Here is a 13251-nt window from a genome sequence, read left to right as displayed (position 1 = left end):
ATTATAATTATAATCACAAAAAAAAGGAAAACAGACAAGTTAAAAAAAATTAGACTAGAAGAAAGTGTGAGGAAAGAAGAAGGGGAAAAAATAGGGGAAGCAAATCTGAGATGGTGAGGAGGCAGAAAGAGAGCAGGAAAAAGATTGTTAGGACAAGAACTGGGTCAGAGAGGTGTGTTTAGATTAGCAAAAGAGAGACGATAACATGCAGCGTGTGACTTTTTGCCGACTAAGGGAAACAAAGAATGGAACAGAGGGAAAGATAGAGATGAATAATAAGAAAAGAAAAATAAGAGGACAGAGACGGACTGAGGGGACAGACGGACGTGAAGAACGTTGACTATGCAAACAGAGCGCGGCTACTTATTAATCCGAGCCCCGAGGAGCAGGGCAACGGCGTCGCCACACGGAGCGGATGATAAATATGTTCCACTGTGACAGTATGTGTACCTGTGTGTGGCAAAGATGGAAACAGACAGCAGGAAGGTGAGAGATACCAGAATTAAAGTGTCACCGTACGCGCTGTAAATAGATTTTATGAGATCAGCACTCTGAGCCGGGCCCCCGGTTCTTTATGGAGGTTGTTAGGCAGCCGGCCGGGGCCACTTAGCTTCCTCCGACAGGCAAGCGCATCAGAAGACATTAATGCCGTGTGCTCACAGAAAACATCGGGACTCTTCTCAGGCACACGTTTCAGTATTGCTGGCCCTGGTTGATGGTCTTTGGTTGACCATCAACTTCAAAGGGCAAACTACAGCAAAGATGTAAAAACCAACTTCTGTCTAACACTGAGAAACAACTTGCCCATTCAGATTTTCAAACGTCAGATTTTATAAACACACTCAAATTCCTGTTTAGTATTCCTACTACTTATTCCGCACCCTCATTATCATGCGGCATAGTAAATGCAAATGCCAGATGTTTGCTGTGCCAGAAGCCTCCTCTCCTCTTCTATTCAGCACTGTTTATATTCTCTCAGACCTTCATGTTGCTCCATGAGAAAAGATGAAAAGGAACACCTGAACAGCAGAGCAGCATGAGAGCAAAAGTGCCAAGATCGATTCACTCCAACAGGATGAAAAGGAGGAAGTGAAGGTGTAGTTGGGTTTCAAAGAGGCTGGCAAGGTAAAGGGTAATTGAAGGAACCGCAAAGCTGCCTAAACTGGGCAGAGTGGAAGACATTTGCCATCTGATTCAGACCGGAATAACCTGAGCAACACGCTAGTCTTAATTTTAATTTTTCAGAAACTCAATTCACATCTATTATTCTGATCAGAATTTTCAATCTATTATCTGGCATTAAAAAGGTACATTTATGTCTGAGTTTAGTTGGAAAGGTAAAATATTCCTTCCCATGTTGCATCCATGCATGTTTTATGATAGTATAATTAGATATTATAAAGACAAAAAATGAATAATAAAGTTAAAATTCTCAGTATCCCATTAATAAGGTGATTGGGTTCTTATATGTATATCAGAAAACATAATAATTAGTAACAGTATGACCATTTTGTTTTCATAATTAGTTCCAGACAAATAAGAAAAACTGTCATTTAGCAAAAACGTAGCAATTTTTCTGTTTAGTAAGAAAGTGGACAAGATGACAGTCATTGCTGTCAATGCCTTATATACTTCAAGGTGAAGTATACACTTCACCTTATTCAACGTGAAGAACGTACCTCGAATAAAGCCGAACAAGTAATTACAGTACAGGCTAAGAAAAGGATCTGGCTCGTGAATATATTCAGCAGCAGCTCTGTTAAATGTATGTTTCTGGTACTTTTACATAGGTTGCATTTTGAATAGATTCTAATGGAGTTTTGTCAGCTTTAATGTACACTTTAAAACAAAAAGAAAAAAAAAAGCTTAAGTGGTGACGGTTTTAACAGTGCTGCTTTGCAGCAAGGAGAACTGGCGTTTGAATCTTTTGGCATTTGGTCTGCATACAGATTGCATGTTCTCACAGTGCATATGTGATTTCTCTCAAGGTGTTGCTTTCAAATTGAAAATATAAGCTCTTGACTTATGGCAGCAAAATCCCCCCATACCCTGGCTCATTCCCTCATTACAAAAACATGCATGCTAGGTTAATTGGTGTCTTCAAGTTGCTTTAGTTTAGGAAGTAGTGTGTACCTATTGCAACTCCGAAAAGTTCAAAATTTGGACGAAGAAAATGTTTCAGTTTATATAAACTTTAATGAATATTTGTATTTTGGAAGAAATCCTTTATTTTTCCCCCATTGATTATCATCAAAATGTAGATTATTTTTGACAACCCCAGCCAGTTGGATTGCACCAATTAGCACAAGGCAGTGCAGCGATACCAGTGTGGGTTTCCCATGAGACCACTGTGTAGTTTGTTGCTGTTCAACAGAGCAGCATTCATTTCACATGCTGAATTATGTATGCTGAAACTGCTGTTTTGTATCACTCCTAATCAGCTGAGAGTAGTTGTTCTGCCAGTATAACTCTATCAGGACCAGAAGCTGATTTTGAACTCTTTCCATATTTTTTTCCCCCACTTTTGTGAAAAATGTTATTAAACACCAGAAATGAGGACAAATGGAAACAATTAATGTGGAGTAATTGACAGCAAAGCTCTGTTGTTCGTGCTAAATGCATCATGAAGTTGTGTCCTTGTCAAGTGGCAGCAACAACACTCAAGATGTGATGCCAGGGGAAACCGTTATCCCATCAGCACCACCAAGTACTGAGTTCTCTCTGGAGTTAACCACACTAACAGGGTCCCTCTTTAGCTTAATCTTTCATGTTTCTCTCTCTACATATTTTTTTAACGTTTGGTTTGAAACATCTGTGGAATGACGAAGCTCACAGCCTGAGGCCTATAATCATGAATGTTAATCAGTTGGGTTATTATGACTCAAAGTAAGCCGACGCCAAGCTAAACAATGGTCTCTTGCAAATGAGGTTTATGATTAGCTAATATAACTTTTCATGAGAATTTTGAGTGCGAGTTGTTTTATATGCATAGAAATTACTTCATGTGGGGGCTAAGGTCTGATTAGCAATTAGCCTTCCTCAACTGTGAGGACATCTTTTGCAAATTTTTGTCCATTATGACTGCATCTACTGCGCATAGCATTTTCACAGGACCCCATTTCCCATCACTTAAATTATCTCTTGAATGAGAGCAATGATAATATTCATTTTAAATCATGAACACGCTTTAGTACCGGCCATTCGTCCATCCCTTAGGAGTGTCCTTTTGGTGCACAACTAAAAGCTTCCACACTGCAAAAATGAAATCTTACCAAATATTTTTTTTAAACTAGTTTCTAGTGCAGATATCTTAGACATTTGAAATAAAAACTAACTCACAAGTAACTTTTCAACAAATATAGGAGCTTTTTTTAAAGTCAATCATTCCTTAATATTGATTTTAAAAGAGTTCCACTGAGATTTTCACTTATAGCCAGACATTTTTCCCATTATATGTGAAAAAACTGCAACTGGAACTAATACTTTTTTTAAATCAATATTAAAGAGTTGACTTAAAACAAGTTTCTATTTTCTATATCTGGGTTAGAAGTTGCTTTTAGGCTAATGCTTACTTATTTTAAGTGTACAAAGATATTAGAAAAAAGCTAATTAAATTGCTTCACTGCAAAGCACAAAACCTAAGAGGACAGAAAACAACAAATTACATTATATTTTTACATTTGTTCTCTGTCTGCAGCAGTGAAGCAGATGTGGCAGATAAATATGACCTTTTACATCATCAGTGACCATTTCTTCAGGTCACCCTCCCAATCTTGGACAAAAGACATGCTATGATTAAATTATCCCATCTAAAGAGTAAACTTTGATACTCATGTTTTCATCTGTATAATGCAGTGAATTTTGATTAAGTTCATGTGAGGCATGACGGGTTATAAGATGGATAAAGAGCAGAACAGCAACAAATGAAAAATATTTAATAAAGCAAATGCCAATTTACAATTTTATACTATATATTTTATATTCTACATATATGTATGTATATAAAAACAATAACTACATTTTATTCATGTGAATACATGTAATACATTTTAATGCAGAATTTATTATCGCAATAACAGAAAAGGTAATTTGCTGTTTAAAATCAAGTAGAGCCTTTGAAGAAAAATATATATGTTTAATTTAAATGATGAACAGTGTGTGCCAAGGCAGATCAAAGAGAGCATTTTCTAAAGCAATGTTTATCATCACCCACTCTGGTGAGGGTCATCCATTTTGAATCAGTGAGGATATGAGATCAGTTGACTATTAACGAAGAAATGGTAAGATGCAACTCTGACAAAATAAAAGCAGCTGAAATGTGATACAGAGCCTCACTTTAAGTTTGAATCTGTATTTGTTTCCGCAATTTAGATTCTTTATTTTGACTCTCTTCAGAAATCTCAGCAGAAGTTTGACAATTCAACTCTCGTTCATGGAGGTATAATGCAAAACAAGAACATTTTCAGGCATAGCGGGCCAGTCAGGCATATTTTTCAAATATGTGCCACAAAATACAAAAGTCTGCTGGACACAACAGCCAAGAATGTAAAATCAGGTTAGCCATAAGCAGAGTGTGGCTGCAGCACTCTCCCACAGCCTTCCTGTGCTAAACCGTGCTCAGTCTGAGGGTTTAAGAACTCATTGTGACTCTTTCAAGGACGGCAGAATAAGCCTCACTCTCTCCCACCATACACTCACACAATGCATCACACACATCTCCTTTAAAGATGAGGTTCCCGCTCAGAGACTCGCACACACACACACATCATCCTCGTACACCCATCCTTCCCTGTGTCACTCCTCTTCCTCTCATCCTTATCACAGCCCTCGCTTTAAAACAGCCCCGCCGACATCAGGCAGCGAGTAGATGGGGAGAGAGATGGTGGGAACGCTTGTTAGCACATCGAATGTGTCTGTGGACGTGCAGCCGTGTGTGCGCATAAGGTGGCTCCAAAAGAACATAAAGATAGCAGGAGCTGCGGTGTCCTGCTAGAGGCAGATAATGCAAATAGAGACCTGCCATCTGGAAAGCCAAACAAAACAAAAAGAAAAAATAGGGGGAGGAAAACCCAAGGGGACAAAGCGACAGCGCTTGCTTTTGCTAACTTGACATGTGGCTGAAATTGCTGAGATTACAGCGGATGCTTCAGGTTCTTCCATGTCTGTGTGCACACACCGATTTCAAATTGTAATCAAGGTCAATCGTTTTGCTCCCACCGGAATCCCCTGTGAACTAATTTCTATTTTAAACTTTAATGAAATCTAGATAATAGCTCAGCCTGGCAGCACGCCATGAAGCATTCACCGAAGAGTCCAAAGAATTTACTCAGAAACCTCCCATCAAATGATTCTATTGAGTTCATTTTTGATTAATCCACAGCAGTGAAACCACATTGAGCATAAACTTAGAAATATGTTCTGCTGTCACTGAACTCACAATGACATGGATGATGTAGCAGAGAGCAGCTGAGGCTGATGGGAAAGCTTTGAAGACAGCAATATAGCTGTCACCATTTAGGATTAATAGTCAACTAAAATGCCACAACAGTGACAACGCCAAGACAGCAGGATAGCAGAAGTGACACGCACTAGTCTATGGAAGGCCAAAAGTGCCATAGTTCAACACCTAAATAAAATCTTAAAATATTTTTGGAGTGTGTCACTTCTTAATCAAAAATAAAAGAAAAAAATTTGTCATTATTTATACAATGTTTAAAAGGTCCTATTAATATGATTTAACATTTTATTGACTGTGACTCTCATGCCCACCAGGTTTTGAGATTTTTTTTCTTTTTCACAAATGTTTTTGAGCAAAACGAGATTTTGGTAATTTAAGCGATAAAGCTCTCAGTTGGAATGCATAAACAAGGCAGCAGACATTGAATTTTTATTCAGTCTGAGAAATTAGTGTGCATTATAAAAAGTTGTGGTACTTGATTAAAAAAAATTACATAAATTGCGATTCATTTATTCCAATTATCAGCTATAAATACCTGACATAATAAGCAGCTTTATATTTCAAATAAATGTTAATTAAAGAGTCAATGAATCAATAAATAGACACATAAGACGTGTATCACTATTGGTATAATACTAGATTGTTGCTTATTTAATGCAGTGATTCATAAAACAATTCAGAGTTAGATGCTGTTAAAGTCATGTTGCTTTAGTTTACACATGATGTGTTTAACTATATTTGCCTGAAAAACTATTTTTACATTTTACAAAATTATGATATTTTTTGTTTTGCCATTAGTTAACCACATTAACTTTACTGATCAAAGACAGAGTCTGGTACAAAGCTACCAAGGTTTGTTTTTTTGGAAAATGGATGTCTGTGCGTGTTATGTGTGGGAGAGAGGGCATGTATTATTTGCACACTTCTATTCTGGGCTTTTAGGCACTCCTTATTGAAAACAGCAGCAAAAGTGTCAGGATAGATAACTATAATTACAAGAGATGTTCCATTCAAGATATTCCATTTGAAGAACTGCTTGAAGGCAACACAAAGATACAAAGACTGCTTTAAATTTTTTATCTTGCGTTCTTCACACAGTAACCTGTGAAATTGTGGTCGAGGCAAACCTTAAACTTCCGCATCCTCTTGGGGTGCAGAGGTCGGGGCATCTGTCAAACTGTTACCCCACCATAATAATACACTAGTAAAATCAACTTAAAACAACTAAATGATTGTACCTTTTGCTCCAACCACAGTTGTCAGTATTTCAAAGCAATACAGAGTAACATTTTTGGAGATTGTTTACACGGTGCCACGTCTGGCATAGATTTAGTTGAGATAATTTTGCTAGAATGGTGTAAGATTAGGTCTTTGGCTGATAACAGGCCAAATCCAGTGCAATTAATAAAATCCTGGCCTTAAAGTAAAGTAAAATAACACACATCATTTCATTTGTTTCATTGATGATTCATTTCGTAATGTATATCAAATTTAGCCCAATTTACTATAAAGCTGCTTTGATTCTAACAAATCTGTTAAAAACACTTTCCATAAGTTCTGATTTTTGTGCAGACTTCTCTGCATTTAAATTAATGTGTTTGTCAACACTGCATAAACACATTAATTTAAATGCATTCATGCATTTAAGAAAGATTTAAGTGTAAGTCCCATAAAGCATATCACTGAATTTAAGGTAATAGAGAGTGCATCTCGGATTTGCATTTGTTTTGCGTTCTGTGAAAAAGCATGCTTTTTAAATTAAGTTTTAACTGGGTTAATACAGTGATGACTTAATTTACAACTTGATTTGTGGACATATTAAAAAAAAGATTAAGTAAGAAGAAAAAGTTATACACCGTACAGTAAATCCACATTATAACATTTGCAGCATTGTTGTTTCTTATCCTCTTTTGTGACTATTATTATATATAGTTATAATCTTGTAAAATAATTTACTCAACCTTCCACTTAAACAGACCAAAAAAAAAGATTAATGCTTGGTAGCATGCTATACTTTTCATATTCACAAAGTAGTCCTTTTTTTTTAAATAACCACTAATGCAGTTTGTTTAATTCATGGTCAGTGTCAATAAACACCAGTTACATGAGCTACAAAAACATTAGTAATGATTATGGAGATGGTGACAAAAATTAATTTAATGAGTGTTTTGAAGAGAGTGATTTTCTTGGCATGGTTTGCAATTTTTCAATTTATTGCAGCCAATAAATAGAGCTGCCAACCTCTCTATTAAAACACTGTAGCATACCATGAGCCCAACTCACAATATGCAAGGAATCTTTATAGTTTTATATGACAAACCATGACACAAACCACAATATGGACATTTACAATAAAAAAAACACCAAATATGTTCAAATAAAATATACCATAGGTGTCTGCATTTACCTTTTTTGTTAATTAATCCTCACCTCCATGACCAATCAAAAATCTTTGTGGTATAAACTACCAAAGGCTTTAAATCAATGTTTTTCTTTGCATTGTTTGTAAAAACAGCACAAATCCTTTGTCTTTTAGTCTATATTACCAGGCAGCCTGAGAAACGGATGGAAGGAATCACGTTTTACACCCAACAGACACATTTAACAATGAGAGTCAACTAGAACTCATTTGATGGCACTGTGGTCAAATCTAATCTCCAATCTGTAAGAGTGCCCTCTGCTGATTAGAAAGTGACATTGTAGATAGAAGTTAAAGTGTGATATTAACCAATTTTGAATATACGAGTTCCCTGCTTAAAGGAGGACTATTAAAACCTTATAAAAGAATAAAAGTAACGCTGGCATAGGATACTATTTATATACAGCAAGTTGGGTTTTCACAGCATGGATCAGCTATAATTTCTCTCACATGTAGACTCATGAACCCATGGCTTTAATAACAAATGCAGTGATTAAGCTCAGAAACAGTGTTTATCTTAGCTTTAGAGCCTTTTGAGAGAAGATCAGATGTTTATAATATGATGGCTGGGTCTACTTCTCTTCAAAATCACCACTTTACATGACTGACAGAATCATGACCAAAACGAAAACTAAACCATGGCTTTAAGCTTTTAATGTAACAAAAAAAAAAGAAAAGAAAAAGAAATACAGACATAGATGCAGGCCATGATGTGATTGTTTTTATATACAACAAAAAATCAACTATGATCACATTACTAAATATTGTGCTGGTTGTTATAGTTATCATATTGTCATTTGGCTTTTGATTCACAGACGCATTCAGAGAGCCAAAAAACACGACAGCCTCTGACTCTAGTACTAGTTGTTAGGTTTGCTTCTTGTGCAGAACACAATTGTTTCCTGTCACTTTGTTATTTTGTAGAGTAACACTGGGAATCTAACAAGCTGCTATTAGCTGGGCTATAGAATTGGTTAGCAAGCCTGGAGTTTGCTGTGTAACAGACCTGCGGCTGTAGACTCTTAATATGCTAACAGTGCTTTTTAAAAAAACATTACCTTAGTAACAATAATGGGAGGCACTATGACCTTTCAAAGAGCCGACTTCCTGTCTTGTAAACAACCGAATGGCATTGGGAAGCAGTGATGTGGTGAAAAAGGGAAGTGAGGGTCAAGCAACCGCTTTTTACAACTGGACAAAAACTGAACTTACTCTAAAACTTTCTAAGGTGTCTTTTTAAAGGAGAATCAAACTATAGGAAAGGTATGTCATAATAAACTTTAGAGGTTTGTGTTACATCGAGTCCTGACCTTCATGGGGTTCAGGGCAGACATCAGAAACACAAGACTCCCTTAAAAAATGTTTAGGTGAGTATGGAGAAATATCAGACCTCTATGTTTAGTTTGAGCCGTGAAGCAGTTTCAAAGTCATCAGCAGATGTGGGTGCGTACAGCTTTAGAGACCTGAGCTCTACCTACCCTCTGAGCTGATTTCCCGGGACCGGACGAGGTCGCTCTTGTTGCCCACCAGGATGATGGGCGTTTGTGGCTGGGACTCCCTGAGGAGGAGGCGGAGCTGGGCGGTGCGGTGGAAACTTCGCCTGTCGGTCACTGAGAACACCAAGATACACACGTCACACTGCAGAGTGGACAGGTCCTGGGGAGAGCAAAACACACACAAACACACACGCATGTGTAACGCTTGCAAGACTGCTGGACAAGATTAGTTTGCACACATTGAGTAGGGATCAACTTACACCAGGCCAGGTGTGGAATGTCAGGTAGGCGCTACATGCGACACAGGATCTGTTACATGCCATTAACGGATTAAAAATTCGTCCTTGAACATTTCTCTCTCTCCCTACGACACTGGAGCTACTGCCAAGCAGGCGCCAGTCAAGTTTTTAGCAGCGTCCCATGAGGACGCCATAGAGGCTCTGGTTAACTTGACTGCATGCGTGTCATGCTTCACTTTGATTCTCCTGACCCTCTTAACAATGACCACTAAGAGCCCGCTGGCACTTCCTGTCACAGAGGCTCAATTAATGTGAGTGGCTCTGTCAGAAACAGCAGTTCAGAAACTGCCTTCAAGCATCTCTGTGCTCCCCGGCTCTCCCTCTCTGGTTCAGATGGCCGAGTTCAGATTGGAATGAATGAAGTTTATCAGGGCGAATTGGGACACGAGGAGATTTGTGCATTTCTGAGATCGCTTTTGTGTTTGTCCGACTTAGTCGAAGATTATGCAGCAGATCTAAAAAATAAAATAAAATAAAAACCCAAAAAACTAAAGAAGTGATAATATCTACAGATCATCTGCAGACGACCAGCTGACGACTTGCTGACCTGGTTGTTCATCACAGTCCCTAAATCATATTACCTCCTTAATCTGGTTTAGTCAAAAAAATCTAATATGTGGCAGATACTGAAGGATTAAGAGTTCAACAAGCCGAGAGTCCTGTGCTTGCAATTAAATGCAAAGCGATTGTGGATAAAACTGTGACCTCCTTTAGATGTTGGTTAAACATTCATTAAAGGTGGAATATGCAATGTTAAAAACAACTTCATGTGAACAGACCGGTCTCAGTTTAAAGCAGATGTAAACAACTAGCTTGTTGGAGGAAACTAAAAAATATTTGATGGCAAAGAAGATATTTATATTTTAAATATCGCTTAATCCTTTATGTCCTAAATTAAAAATCTCCACCCAGATATTTTTGCTTATTTTAATTGTACGCGGTTCTTTAAATGTCCTATAAGTAAATATATTTGCTCATTTATACATAAAAACTGGAACTTTAAATATCTAGCAAGTTATTTTCGCAATTTACTATCTATTAAAGGAATTCCCCAGTGAAATTACCGTAATCGCCCAATATTGGCTTGAAAGCGCAACGTCTGCCCTTTCAGAAACCACTGGAATTCTTCAGATGGCGCAAAGTGTGGGAATTACAGTACTGAAAATTTGACTGGATTGCCGGCGCTCCATTTAGGAATTACAGGGCTAAAGAACAAGGATAATTTTGACAAACAAAACACTGAAAATCCATAAAAAATTTGAAAAAGTGAGAACATTTTCAAATGGATTCTCCATGCATAAATTCACAGAATTGTTTGTGAGTTTGAAAAGCTCTCTGGTGATAATGTGAAGTAGCGTCTGAATTTTTGTCTCTGAGTTTTTTGCATTTCCTCTGAGACTTTGGTCATCCAGGAACAGATCCAGGTTAAACATGGGTCAATTACCAGTAGGTTTAAAAAAAGTCAAAAACTTCTATTGCTGTACATTGCCAGTTAGCTGCCGTAAAAAAGACTCCCACACATTTCCCTAACCTACAACAACAAACAATTTGGCTAGTTAGAAATATTTCTACTTGTGAGAAACACTGACAGCTGTTGCTTGGGAACTAAAGGAGTAGCACCCATTACTGTTAAGGCAATGCTGTTTTTAAATTACAATAGACTAACAAGCTACCCAGCTAAAATCAGCTTGTACTTGTGTTGCTCCAAAAAGGTAAAATATCCAGCTAAATATGTTGTATTTTTTTTAGCTAAAGGTGTACCAAGAATAGCTTTCAGGTCTTCAGGAAAAGCAAGTTTATTATGGAAACAATTAAGTTGGAAAGCAAACTCGCCATTATGATTTTCTGTATCAGAGAAGTGATTAAAATGAACTCAATTGAAGCACAGGAAGATAAGAAATAATTGAAAAGAAAAAAGTATTTTCATTGATATGCTGAAAAATGTCTGTGGGTCATTCAGGCTGCAAGAGAGCTAGAGAGAGCAATACTTTCAGCAGATGACAGGAAGGCTGAATACGGTACAGCAAACATGCTGTTTTATTCTTTTTATCTTTCTACTTCTAACTATCTGACAAAATACAGAATTTTGACATTTTGTTAGCCCATTAGAAAACTAAGAGATAAAGAAATAGTCTGTAGTGTCTGGAGAATACCGTTGTTTTAATAATACTAACTATTTTAGCCTTGCTAATGGCTGATATGAGATGCTAAGAATTATTGAAAGTTGTTTTGTCCTTGTTAACCGCATCACTGTTTTACTCGCACATACGGTGCAACACTTCTCTGCTTCTCGTATAAACGGGGGTGAAAGTAGGCGAGTACGGTCAGGTACTGCGTACCCCTAAAAGATTTATTTGGGGTACGCAGTACCTGCAAGAGAGGGGAGTGGCTGTTTGCTGTAAAAATAAAAATAAAAATAAAAAAATCAAAGGGTGCATGTGCAGCCACTAATCAGCCGTGACTGATTAGTTTTTCAAGAACAATCTAAAACACGATTTAATAAATTAATGAATAGCTTTTATCCCCATTTCATATTGTTTCTGAGCTATTCGTGCTTTGCTACAGCAGCGGTGCAATACGCCTATCTTGGCATTAGGTGACAAACTGAACGCCGCCAGGAGGCTGAGACCAGCACGTCCTCCTCTGACTCCTTATCAAAACGTTCGTAACTTTATTAAAGAACAAAAAATAAATAAATCAACAAGGTGTTCATATTAATGACCCAACAAAAATAATAATCTCAGTAATTATTGTTTCTACAAGGTGTTGCGCAAATCTGTGCGTTTCGGTTCCATTACCAAAATAACTAGCAGAGCAGGAGTTTAAAATTACCTAATCAACCACTGCTGTGTTCAGGGAGGCTTAATAATGATCAGAAAATAAATATCAAGCCTGAAAACCTGATAACGTAACGGACTGAATGTTATGGTTTGCGCAGGCGGTTGCCACGGCAACGAGTGTGCTTAAATGACAAAGAGAAACGGAGAACAAAAAGGTGCGAGTGGCTTAGCGTTGATCCCCTGTTCAGGTTATTTTCCCTTTGTGTACCTTTGCTGTGGCGCATCACAGCCACCACAGTTTCTGAGCATTCAATAAACGACAAATTTGGACTAATTACCTCGTTCTTTGTGAGTATCACGTCATTTACAACAAACATCAAACACGGCAAACATGTTTAATTAAGTATTTAACAAATAAATGGCTTCTACTGCGATAATTATGTGAAATTAAATTAATTGTCTAATATTTAAAAAAAAAAAAACTAGTTTGGGCATTTTGCTGGAGATAGGCACCAGCACCCTTCCTGACCCAATTAGGGACAAGGGTGAATAGAAAATGGATGGATGGATAGTTTGGGCATCTCGCTTTGAGCTCAGAGTCTGAGAGGCTTTTCCTGTATCAAACTACTTTTTTTTTTGCCTCTTATTTAGTGGAAATATTGATGTTGGTGAGGTTTTCTCCAAAATGATAACCTATTTCAACCTTTATAGCTCCACTGTTGAAAATGAGGCTCTATATTCACAAATGACATTGAAATAAAATCCAGTCCAACATCTGGTTTGAGGTGATTCCTCTGGA

At 37.3% G+C, this 13251-nt stretch overlaps 1 protein-coding gene across 2 annotated transcripts in view; it reads right to left on the bottom strand.

Moving 5' to 3' along the window:
- Positions 1–13251, bottom strand: part of rem2 (RAS (RAD and GEM)-like GTP binding 2) — a 47664-nt gene that overhangs the window by 4733 nt on the left and 29680 nt on the right. For both annotated transcript variants that reach the window (XM_016671800.1, XM_016671799.1), the window contains one exon: positions 9356–9533. In XM_016671800.1, the coding sequence (XP_016527286.1) occupies positions 9356–9533 (178 nt within the window). The remainder of the gene's footprint in view (positions 1–9355; positions 9534–13251) is intronic.

Source organism: Poecilia formosa, unplaced genomic scaffold (assembly GCF_000485575.1).
Source record: "Poecilia formosa unplaced genomic scaffold, Poecilia_formosa-5.1.2 Scaffold51, whole genome shotgun sequence".
In the NCBI taxonomy this organism is placed as follows: Eukaryota; Metazoa; Chordata; class Actinopteri; order Cyprinodontiformes; family Poeciliidae; genus Poecilia; species Poecilia formosa.
Note: the sequence above shows the minus strand (reverse complement) of the source record. Positions and strands in the feature narration are given on the sequence as shown.